Source organism: Lepus europaeus, chromosome 6 (assembly GCF_033115175.1).
Source record: "Lepus europaeus isolate LE1 chromosome 6, mLepTim1.pri, whole genome shotgun sequence".
Taxonomy (NCBI): domain Eukaryota; kingdom Metazoa; phylum Chordata; class Mammalia; order Lagomorpha; family Leporidae; genus Lepus; species Lepus europaeus.
In genome coordinates this window covers 128,052,199-128,079,617 of record NC_084832.1, presented here as the reverse complement: position 1 = coordinate 128,079,617, position 27,419 = coordinate 128,052,199, and the positions used below count along the sequence as shown (strand labels likewise).

The following is a 27,419-nucleotide window of genomic DNA, read 5'->3' as shown; positions in this document are numbered from 1 at the left end:
ATGGCAGTTTGTCGAGGGGTTCAGAGGGTTCATCCCTGAGGAGGGCGTGCACCTGCAGTGCTCCGCCAGGCCCTGGGTTTCTGACTCACATCCTGGTAGCTTCCCCGGCACCTTGGGTCTTGTGGTGAGAGCCTTGTGGCGTGCCTAGCAGGACATTGGAGTTGATGCCTCGGCTTTCCGTTTCCATTTCAGCTTGACAGCTGGTCGTTCCTGCAGACTTTCAACTACACGCTGTACCCCATCACCTTCCCGCGGGAGAACGCGGCCGAGTGGAAGAAGCTCTTCAAGCCCTGCGCCTCGCAGAGACTCTTCCTGCCTGTGAGTCTGCCTTCCCTCGTGCACCCCTTGCACGCAGCTGTCCACGCAGAGCGCACGGGCACCGTCTCGTTCAGTCCCCGCAGGCCCGGGCAGGGCTGGAGAGGAAACCCCGTCCCGAGCACACACAGGCGCTTTGGGCAGCTTCTGTGGGGACGCCCAGTGGCTGTGGACACTTCGTCTGCAGGGTGTCCGGGGTGTCGCCGGCCCCCGTGCAGGGTCCCCGCCTGGCCTGGGAAGCGAGGGCCGTGACCTCATGCTGCCCGATTCTGTCAGCTCCAGTTCACCTCTGTGAGCTCAGAGGGAAAGTGGGAGCCATGCGTTCAGCGGGGCTGTTCTTTGGGGGTGGTCTCCCCTGAGAAGCCCTGAGGGTTTTTTTGTTTTTAAACTAAGAATATTTTGAAGCAAGATTATCTGTTCCTTTGTGAGTCGATTTCATGCACAGTTTTAGAATTTACAGAAGTTGTTCAGACTAATTTTTAAAATTTTTTTTGTGTTAAAAAGGATTAAAAATATGATGATAGAAAAACTGAGTTTAAGAAGTATACACATTTCTGGAAAGTGTGAATTATGGGGGAGAATTTTGAGTTGCTTGCTATTGCTAAATAGATTAAAGTAACCCTTAGTGATTAAGAAACCTGGGTGTCAGTGAGCTTTAAATTCAAGCTAGGTTTTTTCCCTAAGAGATTGATTTTTTTTTTATTTTGAAAGGAAGAGTTAGAGAGGTCTTTGATTTGCTGGTTCATCCCAGAGATGGCCAAAATGACCAGGAATTAGACCAAAGCCACGAGCCAGGAGCTTTATCTGGGTCTCCTACGGGTGTGGCAGGGCCCAAGCACTTGGGCCACCCTCTGCTGCTTTTCCCAGGCCATTAACAGGGAGCTGGGTTGGAAGTGGAGCAGCCAGGATTTGAACCTGCTCCCATGCGAGATGCCGGTGTTGCAGGTAGCGGCTCTGTCTGCTACGTCACCAGTGCCGGCCCCTCAGGTTAGAACTCTGATACCCGTGTCAGCCTAGCCAGTCTTTCTGCTGCTGCACCTGCAAACAGGTGGGGGTGGGGTCTCTCTGTCTCCCTGTCCACTGTGAAAAGCTTGCAAGTAAGGGGTTAAGATGGGTTAACAAGCGTAAGAAATTTCAGATACTTTCTGAAGTAGCTTTCTGTGTTTTCAAATTGAATTGCACGTTGAATTGCTGCAGTGTCGCATCTGCGTGCCTGGTGACGCCGGCCTGTGTCGTGCCCGCCTTCTGTGTCGGCGTGCTGGCTGGGCAGGAGTGAGCAGGACAGGCAGGCTGCCCATGTCTGACCTGGAGGCAGGGCTCGAACCAGAAATCACCAGATGGGTGACCCAGAAACCACGAGTGACCGAAGGAAAGCGCCGGGGCTCTGCCAGTTAAATTCCTAGGTGGAATTCTAAGTTCTGTGCTAAAACGCTTGACACCTGTGGGACTGTCCTCACCCTCTGTGGTCACTTCTTCTGCTTTTCCATCATAGTTGCACAAACCGAGCTCTGCTTTTCCTGGTGATGAGCTTGTTGGCTGAGTTTCCCTTCCTTGGAGATGGACGAAGAGAAGGGACACAAACCGTGCCAGTCCCTCGTCCCCAGAGCAGGTAGCTCCTGAGCCCTGCAGCTCCGATCCTGAGCGTGGCGCTTCCCGCCGACACTGGCTGGGTCAGCGTGTGTCCAGCGCAGGAGCAGGGTGTCCGTGGCAGGAACAGCCAGCCACACACTTCTCCAAGCCTGTACAGTGTTTGTATGTATCTGGAAGGCAGAGAGAGAGAGACAGGAGCGGAGGGAGCCGTCCTGTCTCCCAGGAGCTCCCGCAGCTCGGGGGTTGAGCATCCTAACTCTGAAGCCCTGCGAGATCCCATCTTTTCCTTAGCCATTGCATCAGCCCACTGTGAACTCCAGAGCCACGGTGACGTCGGCCTCATGGCCGCCGTGGACATGCTGGCTACACTTGTGTTGCAGCACAGTGAGGGTCAGGCCCCTGTTCTCATCGTGTTCCTAACTGGAAAGCTTCAGGCTGGCCTCTCCACCGAATGTCACTAATAGACCAGGGCACACTGTGCGTGCAGGGTGGCAAGGTGCTAGACCTAAGGGACATGGGTGAGGCAGAGGGCAGAGCAGCCCCGTGAGGCCCCGTGGAAGGCACGCGCTAGAGACTGAGCCGCTCTGGGGAAGCACAGCCCTGCCACCTCCCTGAGATGCCGTGATTTGTAGGGGACGGTGTGCACGGAGGGAAGGGCCTGGCGCACCCTTCCGGGGGTCACTGAGCCAGCAGTGCAGCGGTGCCCATGCTAGCACGGGAGCCCCTCGGCAGCGTGCGCTGGTTTCTACGTGTGTCTGCGGAGCCCGGATCTGGGACGCAGATCCCCCTAGGTCGACGTTTTCTGTTACCGGAACATTTCCTCCCTTGTCACTTTCTGCCTCCCCGTTGTGGTTTCAGGTTTCCGTTCCGGTTTGTTTCCCTGGCTTCCCTTTAGATTTTGGAGTGTTTTGGATTTGAAGCTCAGGTTGGGCGGCCTTGATCCGCAAGTCTGCAGTGCCCCAGTCTGCAGCTCCCTGGGCATTCCTGTCAGGGCTCAGACGGTCTTGGTTTGCAGGTCAGGGGGTGTTCAGCCGGCGTGCACATCAGTGCCGTTTTCTCACGTATGCTGTCAAAGTGACAGGTGTAGGGACGGTGTATTTTTTAAAGTTTATTTAAGTTAGCTTATGTCTTAGGTAATTCTTTTACAAGTAAAACCTCTTTTGTTGTCTTTTGTTAAATTCCTAGGCTTATTATTGTTAATCATTCCAATGTCTTTCCTCATAGTTAATCCTGAAGGAAGTTGACTCACTGTTGTATGTCGACACTGATATCCTTTTTTTACGGCCTGTTGATGATATCTGGTCTTTACTAAAGAAATTTAATTCCACACAAATTGCTGCGATGGCCCCAGAACACGAGGAACCTCGAATCGGATGGTACAACCGCTTCGCCAGACACCCGTACTACGGGGAGACCGGGGTGAACTCCGGGGTGATGCTGATGAACATGACCCGGATGCGCCGCAAGTACTTCAAGGTGAGCACTGATGCAGGCGTGTGTGTGGGAGGTGGGCAGTGACACAGGTGTGTGTGGGAGGTGGACAGTGACACAGGTGTGTGTGGGAGGTGGGCACTGACACAGGTGTGTGGGAGGTGGGCAGTGACACAGGTGTGTGTGTGGGAGGTGGGCACTGACACAGGTGTGTGTGTGGGAGGTGGGCACGGACACAGGCGTGAGTGGGAGGTGGGCAGTGACACAGGTGTGTGTGTGGGAGGTGGGCACTGACACAGGTGTAGGGGGGTGGGCAGTGACACAGGTGTGTGTGGGAGGTGGCACTGACACAGATGTGTGTGTGGGAGGTGGACACTGACACAGGTGTGTGGGAGGTGGACAGTGAGACAGCTGTGTGTGGGAGGTGTGCACTGACACAGGTGTGTGTGGGAGGTGGGCACTGACACAGGCGTGTGTGGGAGGTGGGCAGTGACACAGGTGTGTGTGTGGGAGGTGGGCGCTGACACAGGTGTGTGTGTGAGAGGTGGACAGTGACACAGGTGTGTGTGTGGGAGGTGGGCATTGACACAGGTGTGTGTGTGGGAGGTGGCACTGACACAGGTATGTGGGAGGTGGGCACTGACACAGGTGTGTGTGTGGGAGGTGGCACTGACACAGGTGTGTGTGTGGGAGGTGGGCAGTAACACAGGTGTGTGAGGGAGTGGGCACTGACACAGGTGTGTGTGGGAGGTGGGCACTGACACAGGCGTGTGTGGGAGGTGGGCAGTGACACAGGTGTGTGTGTGGGAGGTGGCACTGACACAGGTATGTGGGAGGTGGGCACTGACACAGGTGTGTGTGTGGGAGGTGGACACTGACACAGGTATGTGGGAGGTGGCACTGACACAGGTGTGTGGGAGGTGGGCAGTGACACAGGTGTGTGAGGGAGTGGGCACTGACACAGGTGTGTGTGGGAGGTGGCACTGACACAGGTGTATGGGAGGTGGGCAGTGACACAGGTGTGTGTGTGGGAGGTGGACAGTGACACAGGTGTGTGTGTGGGAGGTGGGCAGTGACACAGGTGTGTGTGTGGGAGGTGGGCAGTGACACAGGTGTGGGGGGGTGGGCGCTGACACAGGTGTGTGTGTGGGAGGTGGGCAGTGACACAGGTGTGTGGGAGGTGGGCAGTGACACAGGTGTGTGTGTGGGAGGTGGACAGTGAGACAGGTGTGTGTGGGAGGTGGGCACTGACACAGGTGTGTGTGTGGGAGGTGGACACTGACACAGGTGTGTGGGAGGTGGGCAGTGACACAAGTGTGTGTGGGAGGTGGACACTGACACAGGTGTGTGTGTGGGAGGTGGACACTGACACAGGTGTGTGGGAGGTGGGCAGTGACACAGGTGTGTGTGGGAGGTGGCACTGACACAGGTGTGTGTGGGAGGTGGACACTGACACAGGTGTGTGTGGGAGGTGGGCAGTGACACAGGTGTGTGTGGGAGGTGGCACTGACTCAGGTGTGTGTGTGGGAGGTGGACAGTGAGACAGGTGTGTGTGGGAGGTGGCACTGACACAGGTGTGTGTGTGGGAGGTGGGCAGTGACACAGGTGTGTGGGAGGTGGGTACTGACACAGGCGTGTGTGTGGGAGGTGGGCACTGACACAGGTGTGTGGGAGGTGGGCACTGACACAGGTGTGTGTGGGAGGTGGCACTGACACAGGTGTGTGGGAGGTGGGCACTGACACAGGTGTGTGTGTGGGAGGTGGACACTGACACAGGTGTGTGGGAGGTGGGCACTGACACAGGTGTGTGTGTGGGAGGTGGGCAGTGACACAGGTGTGTGTGGGAGGTGGCACTGACACAGGTGTGTGTGTGGGAGGTGGACAGTGACACAGGTGTGTGTGGGAGGTGGACAGTGACACAGGTGTGTGGGAGGTGGACAGTGAGACAGCTATGTGTGGGAGGTGGGCAGTGACACAGGTGTGTGGGAGGTGGGTACTGACACAGGCGTGTGTGTGGGAGGTGGGCAGTGACACAGGTGTGTGTGGGAGGTGGCACTGACACAGGCGTGTGTGGGAGGTGGGCACGGACACAGGCGTGTGTGGGAGGTGTGCACTGACACAGGTGTGTGTGTGGGAGATGGCACTGACACAGGTGTGTGGGAGGTGGGCAGTGACACAGGTGTGTGTGTGGGAGGTGGGCACTGACACAGGTGTAGGGGGGTGGGCAGTGACACAGGTGTGTGTGGGAGGTGGCACTGACACAGATGTGTGTGTGGGAGGTGGCACTGACACAGGTGTGTGGGAGGTGGGCACTGACTCAGGTGTGTGGGAGGTGGCACTGACACAGGTGTGTGTGGGAGGTGTGCACTGACACAGGTGTGTGTGGGAGGTGGGCACGGACACAGGCGTGTGTGGGAGGTGTGCACTGACACAGGTGTGTGTGTGGGAGGTGGCACTGACACAGGTTTGGGGGGGTGGGCGCTGACACAGGTGTGTGTGTGGGAGGTGGGCAGTGACACAGGTGTGTGTGTGGGAGGTGGCACTGACACAGGTGTGTGGGAGGTGGGCATTGATACAGGTGTGTGTGTGGGAGGTGGGCAGTAACACAGGTGTGTGTGGGAGGTGGGCAGTGACACATGTGGGGGGGGGTGGGCGCTGACACAGGTGTGTGTGGGAGGTGGACAGTGACACAGGTGTGTGTGTGGGAGGTGGGCAGTGACACAGGTGTGTGGGAGGTGGGCAGTGACACAGGTGTGTGTGTGGGAGGTGGACACTGACACAGGTGTGTGTGGGAGGTGGGCACTGACACAGGTGTGTGTGGGAGGTGGACACTGACACAGGTGTGTGGGAGGTGGGCAGTGACACAGGTGTGTGTGGGAGGTGGACAGTGACACAGGTGTGTGGGAGGTGGGCACTGACACAGGTGTGTGTGGGAGGTGGACACTGACACAGGTGTGTGTGGGAGGTGGCACTGACACAGGTGTGTGGGAGGTGGGCACTGACACAGGTGTGTGTGTGGGAGGTGGGCAGTGACACAGGTGTGTGTGGGAGGTGGACAGTGACACAGGTGTGGGGGGGTGGGCGCTGACACAGGTGTGGGGGGGTGGGCGCTGACACAGGTGTGTGTGGGAGGTGGACAGTGACACAGGTGAGTGTGTGGGAGGTGGACAGTGACACAGGTGTGTGTGTGGGAGGTGGACAATGAGACAGGTGTGTGTGGGAGGTGGACAGTGACACAGGTGAGTGTGTGGGAGGTGGGCACTGACACAGGTGTGTGTGTGGGAGGTGGCACTGACACAGGTGTGTGTGTGGGAGGTGGACACTGACACAGGTGTGTGGGAGGTGGGCAGTGACACAGGTGTGTGTGGGAGGTGGGCACTGACACAGGTGTGTGTGTGGGAGGTGGACACTGACACAGGTGTGTGGGAGGTGGGCAGTGACACAGGTGTGTGGGAGGTGGGCACTGACCCAGGTGTGTGTGTGGGAGGTGGACACTGACACAGGTGTGTGGGAGGTGGGCACTGACACAGGTGTGTGTGGGAGGTGGACACTGACACAGGTGTGTGTGTGGGAGGTGGCACTGACACAGGTGTGTGGGAGGTGGGCACTGACACAGGTGTGTGTGTGGGAGGTGGGCACTGACACAGGTGTGTGTGTGGGAGGTGGGCAGTAACACAGGTGTGTGTGGGAGGTGGACAGTGACACAGGTGTGGGGGGGTGGGCGCTGACACAGGTGTGTGTGGGAGGTGGACAGTGACACAGGTGTGTGTGTGGGAGGTGGGCAGTGACACAGGTGTGTGGGAGGTGGGCAGTGACACAGGTGAGTGTGTGGGAGGTGGGCAGTGACACAGGTGTGTGGGAGGTGGGCACTGACACAGGTGTGTGTGTGGGAGGTGGGCAGTAACACAGGTGTGTGTGGGAGGTGGACAGTGACACAGGTGTGGGGGGGTGGGCGCTGACACAGGTGTGTGTGGGAGGTGGACAGTGACACAGGTGTGTGTGTGGGAGGTGGGCAGTGACACAGGTGTGTGGGAGGTGGGCAATGACACAGGTGTGTGTGTGTGAGGTGGACAGTGAGACAGGTGTGTGTGGGAGGTGGACACTGACACAGGTGTGTGTGTGGGAGGTGGACACTGACACAGGTGTGTGGGAGGTGGGCAGTGACACAGGTGTGTGTGGGAGGTGGACAGTGACACAGGTGTGTGTGTGGGAGGTGGACACTGACACAGGTGTGTGTGGGAGGTGGGCAGTGACACAGGTGTGTGTGGGAGGTGGCACTGACACAGGTGTGTGTGTGGGAGGTGGACAGTGAGACAGGTGTGTGGGAGGTGGGTACTGACACAGGTGTGTGGGAGGTGGGCAGTGACACAGGTGTGTGGGAGGTGGGCAGTGACACAGGCGTGTGTGTGGGAGGTGGGCACTGACACAGGTGTGTGGGAGGTGGGCACTGACACAGGTGTGTGTGGGAGGTGGACAGTTACACAGGTGTGTGGGAGGTGGACAGTGAGACAGGTGTGTGTGGGAGGTGGGCACTGACACAGGTGTGTGTGTGGGAGGTGGACACTGACACAGGTGTGTGGGAGGTGGGCAGTGACACAGGTGTGTGTGTGGGAGGTGGACAGTGAGACAGGTGTGTGGGAGGTGGGTACTGACACAGGTGTGTGGGAGGTGGGCAGTGACACAGGTGTGTGTGGGAGGTGGCACTTACACAGGTGTGTGTGTGGGAGGTGGACAGTGAGACAGGTGTGTGAGGGAGGTGGGCAGTGACACAGGTGTGTGTGTGGGAGGTGGGCACTGACACAGGTGTGTGTGGGAGGTGGGCGCTGACACAGGTGTGTGAGGGAGGTGGGCACTGATGCAAGTGTGTGTGTGGGAGGTGGGCAGTGACACAGGTGTGTGAGGGAGGTGGGCACTGACACAGGTGTGTGTGGGAGGTGGCACTTACACAGGTGTGTGTGTGTGAGGTGGACAGTGAGACAGGTGTGTGAGGGAGGTGGGCAGTGACACAGGTGTGTGTGTGGGAGGTGGGCACTGACACAGGTGTGTGTGGGAGGTGGGTGCTGACACAGGTGTGTGAGGGAGGTGGGCACTGATGCAAGTGTGTGTGTGGGAGGTGGGCAGTGACACAGGTGTGTGAGGGAGGTGGGCACTGACACAGGTGTGTGTGGGAGGTGGCACTGACACAGGTGTGTGTGTGGGAGGTGGGCAGTGACACAGGTGTGTGTGTGGGAGGTGGGCACTGAAACAGGTGTGTGTGGGAGGTGGGCGCTGACACAGGTGTGTGAGGGTGGTGGGCACTGATGCAAGTGTGTGTGTGGGAGGTGGGCACTGACACAGGTGTGTGAGGGAGGTGGGCACTGACACAGGTGTGTGTGGGAGGTGGCACTGACACAGGTGTGTGAGGGTGGTGGGCACTGACACAGGTGAGTGTTGGACATTTTTCTTGCCCCTCTAAGTGGTTTGTTTTCCAGTTCAGTTTTCTTTTATTTAAAAACTGTACTGAACTCTTGGAGTCTTTTTATCTAGAAGCCCCTGGGGAAGTGGAGTCCAGTGTTCTGGTTGAGGAACATCCCACTGGCTCAGGCTGGGTGGCACTGAGTGGGTGAAGTACCCGTCCCCCTGGCTGTGAATGCGGCCAGTCCCCCCGGGTGCTGACCCTGGGTCTGTGGCAGCAGAGTGGTGTGGTCCAGCCCAGGGCCACACAGCCCCGGGGTCCATGGCAGGCTGTGCAGCCTGTTGGGCTGGGGTGGACCCCGACACCGCGCGCTCTCAGGGACCACTGCGGAGACGTCTCTGAGCTTCCGTCTTCACTGTAGAGTGGCAGTGATGGCAGCAGGGTGTTTAGGGTTCTGTGGTTGGGAGCAGCTGCTCACACGTAGTAAATGCTGGCAGCCATGGCGCGGTTGGAAGTTAGCATAAAGCCCGCATCCCTGCGTGTTTCTCACCTGGCGCTACGGGGTCAGTGGAAGATCAGACTGTTGAGGTCCTCCGATGGTGCATTCTGAATCCTGTGGTCACTTGTTAAGTTGTGCAGCATTGCCACCTGTATGCCACTTGGCTACTGCAAGTTGGTTTGCTAGTATCAGGTTGTTCCTCTGAAATACAGCAATGGTCAACAGACTTAGCTCGGTTGTTTTCCAAGAGATCCATTTAAACAGTTTAGCGTGGGAGCAGGTGCTGGGTACAGGGAGTTACCTGAGTGCCTGGGCTAAGCCCCCGCTCCTGTGTTTCACATGTAGCTTCCTGCTGACGTGTACCTGGGAAGTGGCAGGTGAGGGCTCACGTGCCTGGGACAGGGGAGACCAGGATGGAGTCGCTGGCTCCTGGCTCTGTGTTGTCCCAGCCCCTGCTGTTCCTGGCATTTGGAGAATGAACCCATAAATGGGAGCTCTCTCTCTGTCTCTGTGTGATTTTTCCTTCCAAATAAATAAAATAAAGTAAATCTTAGAAAAAAAGGTAAGCTGCTTAGCCCAGGTGCTGGCACGCAGAACACAGTGGCTGAGCAGTGGGCACGGTGGCTTTGCCCCCAGGGGTGTGGGACTGTCCGTTGTCGTCTCTGACTGGTTAAGACGTGTATGTGTGAGGGGCTGCTGGGTCTGTATGACCTGAGTATGTGTGTGTGTGTGTGTCTCTGTTTGTCACGTGTTTTCCTTTGGGCTTCTGGTGGACAGTGTGTCGTTACTTATCTGCTTCCCACGTGCATGGGTTAACTGTCGTCACCTGGAGCTGTGTCCTCCTCCTTTGGAATGGGCAGCCTCCTGCTGTGGCCGTCGCCATGGTGTGCCAGCATTTCACTGTGTGGGTCTGACTGTTGGTACCCCTCTGGTAAACTCGTGATGTCCGCCTAATGTTCGCTGAACCTTTCCAGAATCTTGATTGCATGTCAGTGTTGTCCCCATAATTGGATGCATGAATGAGACTGCGCTGTGTCTCTGCTCTTACTTAACAGAGAACCTCTTAACACTGACCCACTTGGGTATTTTATTTTATTCTTCAAAAAGATTTATTTTATTTATTTGGAAGGCAGAGAGAGAAAGAGATCTTCTGTCCACTCCCTAAGTGGCTGCAACGACTTGAGCTTGGCCAGGCTGATGCCAGGAGCCTTGAACTCCATCCCCGTCTCCCACGTGGATGGAGGGGCCAGGCACTTGGGCCATCTTCTGCTGCCTTTTGGGGCTGCATAGGAAGCAGAGCAGCCAGGACTTGAACTGGTGCCTGATACGGAATGCCGGCGTCGTAAGCAACTGCCTGACCTGCTGTGTCACCACGGTGGCCCTAGTATTCTATTTTGAATATTTTTTTAAGGATTCATTCATTTATTTGAAAGGCAGTGTTAGAGGAAGAGACACAAAGAGAGAGAGATCTTCCAACTGCTGGTTCGCTCCCCAAGCGGCTCCAGCGGCCAGGACTGAGCCAGGCTGAAGCCAGGAGCCTGGAGCTGCATCTGGGTCTTCCGTGTGGGTGGCAGGGCCACAGGCACACCAGCCATCTTCCACTCCTTTCCCAAGGCTGCTAGCGGATAGCTGGATTGGAAGTGGAGTAGCCGGGACACGAAGTGGCGCCCATGTGGGATGCCAGCGTTGCAGGCAGCAGCTTTACCCATCATGCTACATTGCTGGGCCTGTATTTTGAATTTGTAAGGCTTTGAGTTTTACTGGCTGATCAAAATTTGATGATGACTTCTGGCCATTGAACTCTGCACAGTGATCTTACACCAGGAGGTGGTGCTATAAGATTATCATCTGAGAATCAGCTGTTTCACGTTGCACAGAACTGTAGGTATCATTCAGTACAGCACCCTTTGGTGTTTTCTGTTTTTTGAAATTCACAGTGCAGTCATGTAGTTTAAATCCATTATTCTTTCTTTACTTCCGTCCTGCTTAAGTAAACGCCGCTCTTGGATATTTCAGTCATTCCTCCCCTCCCGTGTTCTGTCTGTGGCCTGTCCTAAGCCAGCTGGCAGGTCTGAATTTTCCAGCCACCTTCCTGGGCGTGCATGAGTGACTCGAGGGAGAGAATGCTGCGCGGGCTGGTCGCACGCTGGCTCCGCACCCCCAGCCCTGTTCTCTTCCCTGGGGACCAGCAGCGTCATGTTTTCCCCATTCTTAGATACCATTGTTAACGATTGCTGGGGTGGTGCTGAAACACATCCTGGTTTTTAGTTTATTTTCTCGTAAATCTTTGTTTTGACTGTCTTCCTGTCCGTATCCATAGCGGTCATTGCCTTGGTTTTTCTGCTAATGCAGCAGCTTCTGGGGGGAGATCTGAACTTTAGATCTTTAGCTATGAAGCCGAATTACTTGTAATCACTCTCCCAGCTGCTTCCAGTGGATCCCTCTGTGCTGCCCGGTGGTTCTTTTTTGCCCACTGGTTTTTACCACCAGAGAAGCCCCCAGGATTTCCCATGTAGGGGAAAGGCCATCGTGTTCTGAATTTGCTTTACTGTGTGTGTTCAGTTCCAACCTGCTGTACTATGGTAACGTTTATTAACAGGTTAACATAGGGTTGACATTTGGTGGTTAAGATGCCTGTTGGGACACCTGCACCCTAACCCTAACCCTAACCCTAACCCTAACCCTAACCCTAACCCTAACCCTGTCTCTGCTTCTGGTCTGGCTTCCAGCTACTGCACACCTGGGAAGCAGGAGGTAGTGGCTCAAGTGCCAGGGTTTCTGCCACCCACGTGAGAGATGCAGATTGAGTTCCTAGCTCTTAGCTTTGGGATGTGAACTTGCAGATGGAAGATTTTTCTATGTTTATTGTAGTCACCTGTCTCACTGCCTTTCAAATGCATAAACATTGAAAAAATCACTGAAGTATTTCTTAATCTTTTTCAAGGAATGTGTATTAGGCAATCATGGGAGTCTTTTTCTTGTAGGTTTTCCGTGCCTGTCTTGTGTCCTGCTGACTCATTGTGTGAGCATTTGTGCCCGTCGCCTGAGCTGTTGACTGTCACTGTGTGAGCGTTTGTGCCTGCTTTCTGTGCCCATCTCCTGTGCTGCAACTGTCACTGTGTGAGCATTTGTGCTGGTTTCCTGTGCCCATCATATGTCCTGCTGGCTGTCTCTGTGTGAGTGATTGTGCTTGTTCTGTGCCTGTCTCCTGTGATGCTGACTGTCATTGTGTGGGTGTCTGTAATGGCTTCCTGTGCTCGTCTCGTGTCCTGCCGGCTGTCACTGTGTGAGCATTTCTGCCTGTTCCTCTGCCTGTCTCGTGTCCTGCTGCTGTCACTGTGTGAGCATTCTGCCTGTTTTGAACCAGTCTCATGTCCTGTAGGCTGTCACTGTGTGAGCATTTCTGCCTGTTCCTCTGCCCATCTCGTGTCCTGCCGCTGTCACTGTGTGAGCATTCTGCCTGTTCCTGCGCCTGTCTGCTGAGGGCACGTGTGTATTCTGTGCAGTGTTGTGCCCAGAGCGTGCATCACGATGCCTGCCATGAAGTAGCCCTTCAGCAGATAATGGGCAGCCAAGGACAGTCTCATGAGCGCTTTAGGAGCTGGGCTGCGAGTGAACTGTTGGAAGCACTTCAGAGAGATCCCTTGGATGAGGGGGACGTGCTGCTTTGCACATTGGGAAGATGTGGGTGAGAAGGACCTTTGTGAGACGAGGGAGATGCCACGACTGTGGTACTGGAAGGGTAGGGCTTTTAGAGTGCGTAACTCACCCGTGGGAGCTGCTGGGTCCTCGGCTTCTGGTGTCAAGGAACACTGTGAATTTTGTACCCACCCATGGGACACTTGGCTTGTCCCTTATTGTGCTCAGTATAAACTTTGCAGGAGATCTTACAAGAGTGTCAGACTTTATGAGGAACAGTGAGTGTCTTATTAAATTTCCTGTATGTCCTGAGCCCATGCTTGCATAAAGTAGAATATGAATAGACGGCCAGGCATAAAGTGATTTGTTAAACTGCTGTAGAAGTGTCCCAGTCTCTTAGTTTCTGCCCTCTGTCCCACTGCGGACACGTGAAATTGACCCGCTGAAGTGCCCGGAGCCACTCCTCGGGGAGCACGTGCAGTGCTCTGGGTGCTGCAGGAGACTCGGGTCCCACCAAGCTCCAGTGCTGCAAAGCCCCTCTCAGCCCTATTGCTTGTTTCAAGGGTTTTCAGCTTTGTGTTTTTAAACAGCGAGCTTCAGGATGAGCTGGTTTTTAAATCCAGTTTTGAATGGCAGAGTTTCAGATTGAATTCTGGATTCTGCATTAGGGATGCTCAGTTGGGGTGATCCACGCAAAGATCCCCAAATCCAGGAAACCCTTACTTGCAATATGTCTGGTCCCAGACCTTTGGGGACAGAGACGCTCAGCCTGTGTGACCATCTCCAGGTCAAAAGGTGCTGGCTGAGGTTCAGTGTTTTTGATTTTGGAAAAGACAGAATATAAATTGATGGCCTGTTAATTTAGTGTGTTTCTCTCAGTACAGACAGCAGTTCTGTGTTTAATGAGGGAGAACAGTGGAAGCTTTTCATTTAAAATCAGGATGGAGGTAACTGTTGCCATAACTGCTGAATGATATTGTATTAGTAGTTTTCAGCATGGAGGAATAACAAGCCCCTGTGTTAGACAAGTGAAAGAAATAGCAGGTGTAAAAATTAGAGTAGGGGCCGGCACTGCGGTAAGGTGGGTTAAAGCCCTGGCCAGCAGTGTCGGCATCGCGTATGGGCACTGGCTCGAGCCCTGTTATAGAGGTAGTTTGCATTTCTCTGTGGGGCTTCGTAGTGGCTGCTAAGGGAAGAACGGGCAAGAGTGGTCCTGCCCGTTCTTAAACCTGAAAGCTCAAGAATCTTTTTGGTGTTTTTATCGACAGAATGATATGACAACTGCACGACTTCGATGGGGAGATATCCTTGTGCCATTGCTTAAAAAATACAAACTGAACATCACATGGGGTGATCAGGACCTGTTGAATATCATGTTTTTTCATAATCCAGGTAAGCATTTGCATTTTTATTTTTTGTATTTGTTTAAAAAATCACAAAAATTACTTTAAAAAAGGGAGAAATGAATTTATTTGATTTTGGCTAATGCGAGTATTAATAGTTGGCAGTATTTAAGTTTAAGGCAGGATAAAACTTTTCTGAAATATTAGTTTAGTTAAAAGAACCAAATGTCAAACATACTGTTCACCAATTTAGGTGTTCTTCCAGAAGACCTTTATTTTATTAAAGATTTTTTTTTTTATTGGGGCCGGTGCTGTGACATAGCAGGTAAAACCTCTACCTGCAGTGCCAGCATCCCATATAAGTGCCAGTTGGAGGCCTGGCTGCTCTACTTCTTATCCAGCTCCATGCTAATGCACTTGGGAAAGCAGTGGAAGCTGGCCCAAGTGCGTGGGCCCCTCTACCCACATGGGGGACCTGGAAGAAATGCCTGGCTCCTTTGCAGCAGCCGTTTGGATAGAAGATAGTCTCTCCCCCTAATCCTAGCTTCTCCCTCACTGTAACTCTGCCTTTCAAATAAATAAATAAATAAATAAATAGGAGCTGGCGCTGTGGCATAGCGGGTTAACGCCCTGGCCTGAAGTGCTGGCATCTCATATGGGCGCCGGTTTGAGTCCCAGATGCTCCACTTCCTATCCAGCTCTCTGCTACGGCATGGAAAAGCAGTAGAAGATGGCCCAAGTCCTTGGGCCCTTGCACGCGTGTGGGAGACCCAGAAGAAGCTCCTGGCTGCTGGCTTTGGATCGGCACAGCTCCGACCATTGCAGCCAATTGGGGAGTGAACCATCGGATTGAAGACCCCTCTCTCTTTCTCTCTGCCTCTCCTCTCTGTGTAACTCTGACTTTCAAATAAATAAATAAATCTAAATAAATAAAGATTTGTTTATGTATTTGAAAGGCAGGGTCAAAGAGAGAGAGAGAGAGGAAAAGACAGAGACTCTCATCCACTAGTTCACTCTCCAAATGGCTACGGCGGGCAGGGCTGGTACAGTGGAAACCAGGAGCCAGAAACTCCATCTGGATATCCCACGTGAATGGCAGAGACCCAAGCAGTTGGGCCATCTTCTGATGCTTTCTCCGGTGCCCTAGGGGGAATCTGGATTGCATGAGTTGCAGCCAGGACTTGAATAGGCACTCTGATATGGGGTGCTGGGGTCACAGGCTGTGGCTTAACCCACTGCTCCACAGATTGATTTATTTGAAAGGCAGTTTCATAGAGCGAGAGAGAGACTTTTCACCTGCTGATTCAGTCTCCAGACGGCCTCAGTGGCCGGGGCAGGAGCTGTATTTTTAGAGTAAGAGCTGTGCAGGATGTTAATTCTCTGGAATCTGGGGCCTTTGCGTCACTGTCTGGTCTGGTCTTTTGTAGAAAGCCTCTTTGTTTTCCCGTGCCAGTGGAATTACCGCCCAGATCACTGCATCTATGGAAGCAACTGCCGGGAGGCTGAGGAGGAAGGCATCTCCGTGCTTCATGGGAACAGGGGCGTTTACCACGACGACAAGCAGCCGGCGTTCAGAGCGGTGTACGAAGCCTTGAGAAACGTAAGCTGGGCTTGTTCCTCGCAAGCACGGTGGGGTTGCGAGAGCAGTGTGGGGTGTGTCCCTGGGCCCTTGGGCCCCTTCCTCAGGTGTGTGCCCCATGAGCGTTGTGCTGGTCACTCTGTCGTCGGTTTTGCAGGCCCTTTGCCCATGAGCCGCGTCCCTGAAGCTCTGAACTGCCCTGTGTCTTACCCAGAACAGACGTCATCTGGTTAATCCGCAGCATGGATGCGCAACAGAATCCCCGTGGCATTCTCGACTGTCGTCCGTGTGTTTCTTCTCTTTTGGACCTGATCTGTCTTTTTCTGACACTGATGTTTTTGGAGAACAGAGACCCTGTGCCCTCCTGGACCAGATTGCTGTTGGTTTTGGCGTGGCTGGTGTCTCCTTCGGGGCACACCGGGGTGCACCCCTGCCTCAACTCTGTCATATGTCACGTGATGCCCATAGGGTCACCTTGGCCTCTGCCTCTTACTTTGAAAAAAGTGTTGTTCATTTTTCCTCTTGTAGCCTTCTGTGGGTACAGTCTTCATAGTCATGCGATTACTCATTTCTCTTCAGAATTGCCTGGCAGTATTTGACACCCTTGTTTGATTCTTGCCCAAACCAGTCTCCACCGTGGTCATCACACACTGATGGTTGCCGGACCACAGAGGACACGGCACTCGATCTCTAAGGAGCAGCCTTCCATTTTCGCCTGTGTGTTGAGGATATGATCGGGGGAGCTCTCTGGTGCTCATTCCCCCAGTAATTTCCAGTGTATATCCCCTCCTATTTGCGCTCATGGGGAGTTTGCTCTAGATATGACCTCGGGGAGCCCCTTTGGCCAGGTCCCCCTCTTTTCTTCTCTTTTCTTTCTTTTTTTTTTTTTTTTTAAGTACCCTTTGCTTTTTGTCCCAACAGAGTATTCTGTTTGTCTTACACTGTCCTTGCCTTGCTTGGAGATTAGCCGTCAGTCTTGGGTCCTTGTTCCCTCAGTGGGCTGTGGATGTCAGGCGTGGGCAGGTACTTTATGGAGTGATTTGCCTCTAACCCTGTCGGCAACAAAGCTTGGGAACTGAACGTGCACGGACGCACACACACTCACGGGTGCACACTGATGCCTCTGCTTGCAGTGCACCCTCTGAGCTCTCACCTGCCTGTTGCTCTGCAGTATTTTACCTTTATTCTGCAGTTTAACACCCTGAATCCCAACATCAACGTTTGTTTCCTCAGTGGCTTCATCCTACAGTGCATTTAAAATAATTCCAGAAATGCCGTGTTCACACCACCAGCTTCACTCCCGTCCTCCCCAGAACACCTGGCTCAGAGGCATTCAGGCCTTCTTCCCAGTCCCCCTCCTGCTCTGTGCCCCCAGGTTAGGGGCTGCACAGTGCTTTGTTCAGTAGTTACATGGCTCCATTCCCCCACCCCTTCTGGGTGGTTAGTTTATTCAACTGACATACAGTCGGGTCCATTTGCTTCAGTTTTCTTTCTTTTTAGGGTTTTTTTTTTTTATTATCCTTGTTGATATAATTATTTTTTGGGTGCAATATTAATAACCATGGAGAAGTCCAAACCAGATAAAGGTTACCCAGAATCTGTGGCCCCTTCCTGTCCCTTGCCCCCTGCCCCTTTGGTGCCGACTGTCTCATTCTCTGCTCTGTGCTTGCTGTCTGTCTGGAAGACCAGCTGCAGTGTATGGCTGTGTGTTGCAGTTTTCTTCTTTATTTTTTTTTTTTTTTCAAATATCTATTTAATTGTAAGGGGGAGAGAGAGATATCTTCGATTTGCTGGTTTACTCCCCAGATGGCCACAGTGGCCAGGGCTTGGCCAGGCCAAAGCCAGGAGCTTCATCCACATCTCCCATGTGGACGCAAGGCCCGAGAACATGGACCATTTTCTGTGGTCTTTCCAGGTGCATTGTTAGGGAGCCGGATTGGAAGTGGAGCAGTGGGGACTTGAACTGGCATCCATGTGGGATTCAGGTGCCGCAGGCAGCGGTATTAACCTGCTGCACCACAATGCCAACCCTTGACTTTTCTTTTAAGTCAGTCATCTGTTCTTTAGGTCCTACAAAAATTCTGTTGAGACATAATTTATGCACCGTGGAGTGTGCCTGTTTCGGGTACATCACTGGCTGGCTTTAGATGTTTATGGTATTGTATAGCAGATACCAAAGGGTCTTCTGCCCAGCCCCCTTTGACTATTAAAAGTTCTTTATACATTGAGGATGTTTTTATTTTTTATCTGTGATAAATATTGTAATTTTTTTCTCCCAGGTTAACCTTGTGGCATTTTATACTGTTCAGATTTTGTTGGAAACTATTTTATGTTTAAAGTTAGCAGCCTTTATTTTAAAGTCGCAGTTGGGAGTCCTTCTGTGCTCAGGCTGTAGAACCAGTTACAATGGGATTTAGCCATATCCCCTTTCACTTTCTAAAACCAGATCTATGTCAGTTCCTTGGGAATTTGCAGTCCCCTGTGTTGAATGAGGCATGGTGTCATTTGCTCTCCTCCATATGGTTGGCCTGTTGTCTCCACACTGTTCATTTCAGAATCAGCCTTGAACGGAAAGGTCTGAGCTCTGACTTTGCCGTGCTCTGGGAGTCCACTTGGCATCTCTGGACATTCCTGTGTATCTGTGCACTGTGCATGCTGTTCCTACTGTCATGCTGTTGCCTCTGCAGTGTCTGCCTGGCCACTGGGTGTTTGTTTCCCCAGGAGTATCTTGCTTGAGTCTGTCAGGGAGTGGGTTGACTGCTGGCTTTTTTTTGGTGGTGAGGGCTCAGACATGGTTTGTCTCCACCAAAACTCAAGTTGAGATTTCTTGGCTGATGTGGTAGTCTTAGGTTGTGTGGGACTTGTAAGCAGCCCCCAAAGAAGGGATTAATGTGGTTACCGTGAGAGTGGTTCCCTTATTCCAGGGGTGGCTGTCATTCAGCAGGCCTGGTGCCTGTCCTGTGCACGGCTGCTCATTCTTTCTACTTCTCTCCAGGAGCTGATGGGTGGGGTGCCAGGCCCTTGGCCTTCCAGAGCTGTGAGCTCAGCAAACCTCTGGCCTTCATGAGTTAGGGTGTGTCATTGTAGCTGAGGCCCCTACGGGAGCACAGGGGCTGTCTTCCCGCTTGTCTTCCAGGAATGCTTTACGGGTCTCTCCCTACGTAGTTTCCCAGCGGGTCTGAACGTGTATGCCTCCGTGTTTTATCTTTCTTATTGCTTTTGTAAGTGGAGTTTTCTTTATCAAGCGTTTACCTTTTATGAGCTTGGGAGAAAATGAGTTTGCCCCTTGCCCTGATGTCTGCTGTCTTGTTCTCAGAGTCCCCTTTCCCGTAATTAAGGTGGGCTGTCAGGGACCAGGACTGGTTCAGATCCAAAGGAGGTTGGGATTCCTGCTGGGACTTAACGAGCTACAGCCTTCTCCCTGGGGAGAAGGCAGAGGGATCAGAGCTCTCCTGTGGTCATGAGCCCTGTTTGCCAGCTTCTCATTTGCTGGTGCTGGTTCCTGAAACCTCTGGTCTCTGCCAGGTTGACCCCAGTGAGAATAAAAGCACTGAGCTGTGACCACTGAGGCACAGGTGAGAGCTGAGAGGATGCTGCAGCCTTGCTTTGCAGGGCTGGGGCGGACCTGCTGGAAGAGACGAAATCCACAGGGGGCCTGGGAGCGGGCAGTCCCAGCTGGGGCCCAGGCGGGGTCATGGAGGGGCTGGCATGGTGCAAGACGGTCTGCACGAGGGACGGCAGGAGGCTGGCAGCAGCGGGAATGTGGTGGGTACACGGCCGCCCTGTGGCAAGGGGATCCTGTGGCAGGTGCCCGTTGTCCTTGCTGTAGCCGAGGTGTTGACAGCCACGTGCGGGTTTCCGTTTCTGTGTACTACTTGCTAAGTTCCTCATCCAATAAACTTGACAGATACGGTTCCTAAATAATCAGTTTATCATGATATGACTTCTCACTGAAGAATTATAAAATTTAGTGTTGATGTTGGTTTTAATGTAGCAGGCCTTGTATGCCTTCAGAAATTAATACCGTATTTTATTAATGCTTTACTGTGTGTTGTCAGAAGGTGATAAAAATGAAGAAAAGTGCTTTTGGGGTCCCAGGACTTTGCAGGATAGGAAAGAAATGCATTCCTATAAAAATGTAATTCCTTTGTTTCCCTTGAACATCTAAAAAATATATTAGAGAATTAAGCCTCGCTAATTTTATATGATCTTTTCTTTGGTTTATAAAAATATATTTTTTAAAAACTCAGGTAATAGTTTTAAGTTGATTACCTTTGATTTCTTTTTGAAATGTTATTTTTAAAATGACTTCAAATACGGAATTAATGATTGTTTTGGGCCTGTGTTAACTACAGCTTCTTTCTGCCCATTTTTCAACATAATGAAGTGAATCAGTCTCTCACGGTGCTCTTGCGTTGTTTTTCTCTTTCCTTATCTATAATTCAGTGAGAAGCGCAATGTGTTCAAGAAGCGCATCCCGCCGGGGGTTGCCTGTGCGAGCTGCAGAGAGCGGCTCTCTCAGAGCCGAGACCTCAGCGGACATTGTGACAGGTCAGGGCCCGGCGGGATCTGGACCCGGCTGCATGGGCCGGATCTTCGGCCGTTACAGGCCACGCATTTGTTAGCTTTTGCGTGAACAGAAATGTTAAGTGTGAACAGAGAGTTCACAAGGGGAGGAGAACATTCTGGAGTCTGCCTGTTTGCTGTGCCGCTTGGTGTCTCTGTTAGCCAGGGCTGACCCATCCCTGGCTCTGCGGGCGTAGGCTCGGGCGGATGCGGCCAGAACCCAGGATGTGTTGGGGCGCACTGCCCCTCTCACCCAGGTTCTGTGCTTGGAAGATGCCCCGCGCCGCGTGCCTGCGGCCCGGAGAGCCTCAGCTCTGTTCCCTGCTCTCACCCGGCAGCCCGAAGCTCTGCGCGACCCTGCGGGGCCGGGTGCTGCGGGAGGAGGGGGCAACCAGGTGCGGGAGGAGGGGCGACCAGGTGCGGGAGGAGGGGCGACCAGGTGCGGGAGGAGGGGGCGACCAGGTGCGGGCGCAGGAAGGCTGAGGCCGGGCGCAGCTTGCGGGGCGCCCCGGGGTCTGGGAGGAGCCCTGCTGTGGAGACGCGGCGGTCACCTCAGGGCAGCGTCGGAGCCTGTGCTGTCACTCCGCGTGGGGGCTCCGCGCTTCCTCAGGGCGTTCGCGTGTTCCGCCACGGATGAAGGACGTGGATCCGACATGCCTTCTGGAGCCGGTTGCCCACAGCATGGGGCAGGGTGGCCTCCGCCCCGGGGAGGCCGGGTCGCGTCCCCGCCACGCAAGGCGGAGCCGCCGTCCGGGTCCCCCGGTTCCCCGGGGCCGAGGGGTCACTCGCGACGCTCGCCTCAGCCTCTGTTTCTCTCCGCAGTGCTCCTTCGAGGACGACAGCGTGCGCGCGCTGCTGCGGCCGCTGGAGCTGGCGCTGCGCGGGACGGCGCACACGTACTGCGGCCGCAACTACGGCCTCTTCCTCAAGCAGCTGGCGCGCAGCGTCCGCGAGCGCGAGGCCAGGGCGCCGCGCGCCACGTGACTCGGCCGCCGCGCGCCACGTGACTGGGCCGGAGCCTGCGCGCACTCCCGGGACTGCGAAACGGGCTCGCTGTGAGGTCACTTGCCGTCCTCCGTCCGTCCGTCCGTCTGTCCGTCCGTCCGTCCATCCGTCGTCTCGGCGCTGAGGAGGCGCTCCTGCCCTGGGAGCCTGCGCACCGCGGCCTCTCCGGGCTCCCGCGGCCTGCGCACCGCGGCCGGCCTCCCCGGGCTCCCGCAGCCGCGGGGCCCTTGTTTACAGCAGCAGGAAGGCCCTGCTTTTCTCGAGAAATGTGATGTGAACGGCGTCCCCCGTCGACAATCTCCGTGTGCCTTTACGCATTTCATCTCTGCCCTCCGATGTGGTGACAATCGCGCTGGTTCAGTCTTCGTACCTGCACGTTAAACCCCGAGCTGTATCCGAAGGGAGGAACCGTGAGCACTTTGGGGTCGTGTGTGTGTGTGTGTGTGTGTGTGTGAGAGAGAGAGAGAGAGAGAGAGAGAAAAGTGGGGTGTTTGCGTCTTGTCCCTCTTAAACTGTCTTGCCAAAACGCAGATCGAAGATTGTTAAGTGGATATTAGGGAAGTATTTTTTTTTTTTAGTCACTTTGAATGAAAACTTTCAGCTTTACTGGGCATTCTGGAAGCAAAATATATTATGCTGACAGTAAAGAGAAAACCTTAGTAGGATAGTAAGATGGTGGAAACTTCAGCGGACCAAAATGTGTACGCCGCGCACTTCCTGTGAGGAGAAATTTGAGAGACCTGAAGTAGGAAGGAGCGGTCTAGTTACACTTTGCTTCTACCTCAAAATGGCTTTTCATGGTGTTTCTGGAGAAGCTGGTGGATAGAGCCTTCCTCTGGGGAGGTTTTGAGGGGATCCGGAGTAAGAAGACTGTTACATCTGACTGTACAAAGAGCAGTGTGGCTCATAGGCCTTAACTTTGTACCAGCTGATGTTTTAACACCTTGAACATAAGAACGCCACGTCGCTTGGCGCTCTCTGGGACCAGTGCCTTCTGAGGGCATGCATCTCATCTCACCAGGTGCCACCTGGCTCTCAGGTAGAGGGAAGCCCATGAAGGCAGTGCCGCGTGGAAATCCTGCACACACAGCCCTCTGTGGCGACGTGGGCCGCAGAGCGGTGGCGTCCCACGGCCCGTGAGGGACAGATGGAGGAGGGCACAGTGGGAGTTGCTCCCCCATAGTCCAACACTTTAGGGCAGGTGGACACCTTAAACAGGTGGACTTTGTGTGCCTGAGCTGTGTTGTGGGGCAGAATGCTGTGGTAACAGAACCTGTGAGACAGGTTGACATGAGTTCGCTGAGAACAGGTGAACCCCAGAGTTGGGCGATTGGGAGGGTGTATCTGAGATCATCTCCTGGGGCCCCAGGGGCACCACGGCCTGCCTGGCTGGGAGGCCTCCAGGGTGGGGGTGGGGAGGTTCATTCAGGTTCCTGAGCAGCACCCAGCGGTGGTCCTGGGGTGCTGGGTCCTGGGTGGAATCCACAAATAAATGTTAACGATGAGATTTTTAAAATGATGAGCAAGTGGGGAGCGTGTACAGCGGTACTCCACAGCCCAGCTCAGAGTTTAGCAGCATCTTCCTGTGTTTCTTTCACCTCCCCCCCTTTTTTTTTGCTGAAGCATATTAAAGAAAGTCCCAGACGTTCTGTTGCTCCCCACTGAGCAGCGACATCATGGCCAACAACAACATTTATTCCTTAAGCAAATTTTCCCCGTTGTCTTAAATTTGCCGTCTTTTGGTTTTGGTTTGTTGTTGGGGTACAAAAATAAGTCACATTAAGGTTTTTTGTCAACAGACATCCCAGGTGATCCTGATGTTCCCTAGTTAGAGACGACTGGAAATTACCTTGCTAGCTTGAAGGTTGGAATTTGTGTCCCAACTTGTGGTGGCACAGTTGGTGGTTGGTAATGTGGTTTTGAGATACTGTATTAGAGGAAACACTTGGGGCTTTTAGCAAGATACCAATTTTCTTTAGTAAATTCCTTAAGAGTTCATTTTCTCAGTGAGCAGAGGACCTGACTTGATTGGGGTTATGTAGGGTGTGGTCACAGCTTCATCCCTTGGGGTGGAACTGCGGACTTTGCTGTTGTCTGTGCTGTGGGCCACCTGCTCTTTAAGCCCCAACCTGCCTGAGCTTTCATCATGAACGGAGTTGGGGTGACACACATCCACCAAGACTCTTCTTACCTGACACGTGGGTGTCCTGGAACTCCTGTGACAAGGTTGAAATGAATTCTCGGAGTTTATCTCTGGACAAGGTAACTTTTCCCTTGAGTGTTCTCAGGAAATGCTGTTCTCAGTGAGGGTAAATGATAGATGGACAACTTGGAGAATGTGTGTAGTCTTCCCTAAAGCACTGTGTTATCTATGCAGTTTATGTGAGTCGTGTGCTCTGTGCTTGGAGTCTGTGTGTATCAACAACGCTGACCTCACAGGTGTCTGGCCCAGTGTTACCAAAGCTGAAGGAGTCTCCTGGGTGGTCAAACTTCATTTGTAGCAAGTGATCGCTCCAGAAGAACTTGGAAAACCTTTAGAAAATACTTTGGTTCACGTTTGAAGAAAATGCATTTTTTTTTTTTTTTATGAAGAGTAGTACAAATGCGTAAGGTCACCGAGTTCCTTTGGCTCCAGAGTGATTGCATGCTGGTACTGGCTTTCTGTTCCTGCTCAAGCCTGTGTCCCTGGTGCGAGGAAGTGAAAACCAGGTTGGAAGGAGATCTGGACCCTGTGCCTGGGACTTTCTGTGCCTTGGACCTTTACATAGACAGAATGCCTTACAGGGGTCATCAGAGGCAGAGGCTCGGGGTGCGGTTGAAAGTGTTCTGCCCAGCTTTTTCTCACAAGGCAGTTTGTAGGTAAATGGAACCAGGAGTTTGATGCGATGAAGCATTGTTAGAGTGCGTGCTTGGCTCTGTCACCCGTACATTTTTGTGGGCTGCAGAATGCCCCTTGGCGAGGCTGCAGCAGCATCACACCTGTAGGCCCTCCCTGTGCAGGTGGTCCCATGTCCTAGGGCTGAACGTTCTCTGATAGAGGAATTTTGCTTGTGTTATGTAAGGAAGGAGAAAGTTAAAGAAGAAAAAGAGTGATGCACGTGAGTAGTCAGAGAAGAAAGCAGAGGAAGTGAGAAACGGGGAGAGGAAGGAAAGGAAAGGAATTGAGTGAGATTCTGATGAGAGGCGAGGGAAGAGGAAGAATGGACCGAGGGCAGAGACCGAGAAGCAGGGGAGGAGGCGGGTGGGCTGCTCACTTGGGAGCTGCAGCCGGGACCGAGTCACTGGCTGCTCGCCTGGGCCCTGCAGGAGGGCAGAGGTGCTGGCTGCCCTGCAAGAGAGTAGTAGGGCCGGCTTTATCTTTATAAACCAGAGTTGTTTCCTGGTCACCTTATCACCGATCACTTAGTGCTAAGGATTCGGCATTCTGTCTTTGTGCTGGATCCCAGTTTGTGGCAACACAGGTATCCTCCTTCACCTTGGCCTGTGGCCATGTCAGGTGCCGGGTGACGGCGCACCGCCTACCTGGGGCAGAAGGCTAAAGCTTCTGTTGTGGTTTTCCCAGGGAGTGCTGATTCCAAGCCAGGTGTGTGTGTGTGTGGGGGGGGATCACTGCCTAGCCTTGAGTGGAGCTTAAACTGGAAATCACGTCTGTTCACTCCCTCCAGGGGCACTTTTGGTTGCCATTCGAGTAGATTCAAGAGAACAGGAGATGGCAGATACACATGAACTAATACCCTAGCACTGGTTAAACCTCTTTGAGATCCTCTTTAGACCCTTGATCTGTGTTTTTTAAGGATTCAAGAAAAAGTTTTGAGAGGCACAGAAAGAGAAGGAGAGCTTCCATTTGCGGATTGGCTCCTCGTGCACCTGTAACAGCCAGGCATAGGCAGAGCCAGCAGCCAGGGACACAGGTCTCCCAAGTGGGTGGCTGGAGCCCAGTGACCTGAGCCATCACTGCTGCCTCCCAGGGTCTGCATTAGTAAGAAGCTGGAGTCGGGAGCTGGAGCTGAGAGTCACGGAGGCACTCTGATATGGAATGTGGCCATGTTAACCGCCGCAGGAAAAGCATCCTCCCTGACCAGTTTTTTTTTTTTTTTTTTTTAATGTTTTGATTCTTTTAAGTAGAGAAGAAAAGTAGGAGTATAATATCTCAGATGTCGGGCCAGTTATACAGTTATTAAATGCAATTTTTTCAGTTGACTTAATAATTGCCTTATTGCATTTTGATATTTAATAAAAAGTAGTTTAATTGATTTGTGCTCTAACAGTCATCCTTTTACATATCACCAAAGCAACTTTTTTTTCCCTGTTAAAGTCTGGCTAAACTTTTCTGAAATGTTTGTTGTTCCTTAGTTCATTGAAAATGAAATTAGATTTTAAAAGCTAAGTGATGTAAAGTTAAGACAGAAGTCTAAAAAGTAGTTTAAGAATTTTAAAAAGTGAATTACGATATTACTCAAATTTCTAGCAGTCCGTGAGAAGAACAGAATAACGCCTTACACTGAGCGGTTTGGCATTGCGTGTAAGTCAGCATCAGCCTGACTTTTAAATGGAAAGTGATTGTTCTCACTGCCTCCCTACCTGGTGTCTGATGAGATGTGTTCCTTAGCGTTTTCTGTAAACTCAGTTTTCAAACAAAAGAGAGCCTTTGAAAAGATGGAAAAAACAGAAACGAAAATATCTGTCATTAGTAAAACAGTACCGCCGAGAAGGGCTGTGACGGGGCAGTTTGAAGTCACCCCAGGAACCGCCGAGATGACACCGTGGTGTGGGCGCTCACACAGCTGCCACGGCAGCTCCTTGTGAAGACGAGGAGAGACGCCACCGTGTGCATTCCACCTGAACAATAAGTCGATTCTGGCAGGGGTGGACAGTGGCTCTTTTCAACCTTGCTATGAAATTTTTCAGGAAATACTGGAATATGATTTTTGTTGTTGTTGTGAGAGAAAACCCAGGGCTTGCGGTATTGCAGTAGAACATGCTTCCATTCAGAAGTGCAAGAGAGCACATGTGCCATCTACACTGTCACATGTGTTTGGAAGCCGCACCTGGGGCATTTGACCCGTGCCACACAGCAGATCTGTGAACGAGGTGAGGTGGTGGTTTGTGCCTGTGCTGAAATCATGACCGCTGTTGGGAGCGGCCATGGTTCTAAGCTCAGGCAAAGCAGGGAATGTGCTGTGTGTAGCGACCCCTGCGCTTAGACTGCTTCTCACCGTTACGTTTCAGAATGTGAACAGCCTCCTCCAGTGTCAGCAGTTACCAAGGGGGAGAGTGAGCTGTCAGATTCAAGTCTAATCTGAGAACAATGCAAACTGCTTCTTTGTGTTTGGAAGAGTTCGTTCCTTTTTATTTTTTTTGTATTTTTTTTGAGAAATTGTGTTATTACTAAATAAACATGTACTCAATAAATGTTTAGTTTCCTTACGTGGTGTGTCTGAATTATTTTGGCGGTTTAGAGTCCGGACTTGGATGCTTGTTGACCAGCAGTTCAGATGGAGGGGGCTCCCGAGCCAGCTGCTCAGCAGCCGAGCACAGTCCTCGGGAGCCAGCATTCTGTCCGTTGCCACCCTCAACCCGCGAGTGTGGCCCCTCATGGCCCCGGGGTGACAGCAGATGCACTGGGTGGTAGAAGCCCACAGAGGCTGAAAGACGTCTCTGTCCTAAGAGGAAGACTCTGGCCCTGCCTGCAGCAGTGCCCACCCCTGACTGTTCTTCATTGAAGGGAGCAGAGCCCTCGCCGTGGCTTCATGCTGGGAAAATCCCTCCCAGAGCGGGAACTGGCTGCTCAGCTCCAGCAGGGAGCTGTGGGCTCTGCACAGGGTGTTGGGGAGAACACAGCTAGGCTGTCTACACCCACGTCTTAACTACTGGCACAGCCCGAGGGGGCCCAAACTCTAGTTGTGGCAAAGAGCACACTTTACAGGCCAGGGATGAACTTTGATTTAAAAAGACTCTGAGGGGTGCCAGATTCTGTCCTGGTTGCTCCTCTTCCAGTCCAGCTCTCTGCTGTGGCCCGGAGAGCAGTGGAGGATGGCCCAGGTGCTTGGGCCCTGC

At 53.0% G+C, this 27,419-nt stretch overlaps 1 protein-coding gene across 3 annotated transcripts in view; it reads left to right on the top strand.

The window, feature by feature from the left end:
- The window catches only part of GXYLT1 (glucoside xylosyltransferase 1), a 49,747-nt gene extending 22,958 nt beyond the window's left edge, over nucleotides 1-26,789 (top strand). For all 3 annotated transcript variants that reach the window (XM_062195075.1, XM_062195074.1, XM_062195076.1), the window contains 5 exons: nucleotides 193-318; nucleotides 3,130-3,381; nucleotides 14,138-14,261; nucleotides 15,640-15,812; nucleotides 21,180-26,789. In XM_062195075.1, coding sequence (XP_062051059.1) covers nucleotides 193-318; nucleotides 3,130-3,381; nucleotides 14,138-14,261; nucleotides 15,640-15,812; nucleotides 21,180-21,341 — 837 coding nt within the window. In that variant the 3' untranslated portion in view covers nucleotides 21,342-26,789. The remainder of the gene's footprint in view (nucleotides 1-192; nucleotides 319-3,129; nucleotides 3,382-14,137; nucleotides 14,262-15,639; nucleotides 15,813-21,179) is intronic.
- Nucleotides 26,790-27,419: the final 630 nt, after the last annotated feature.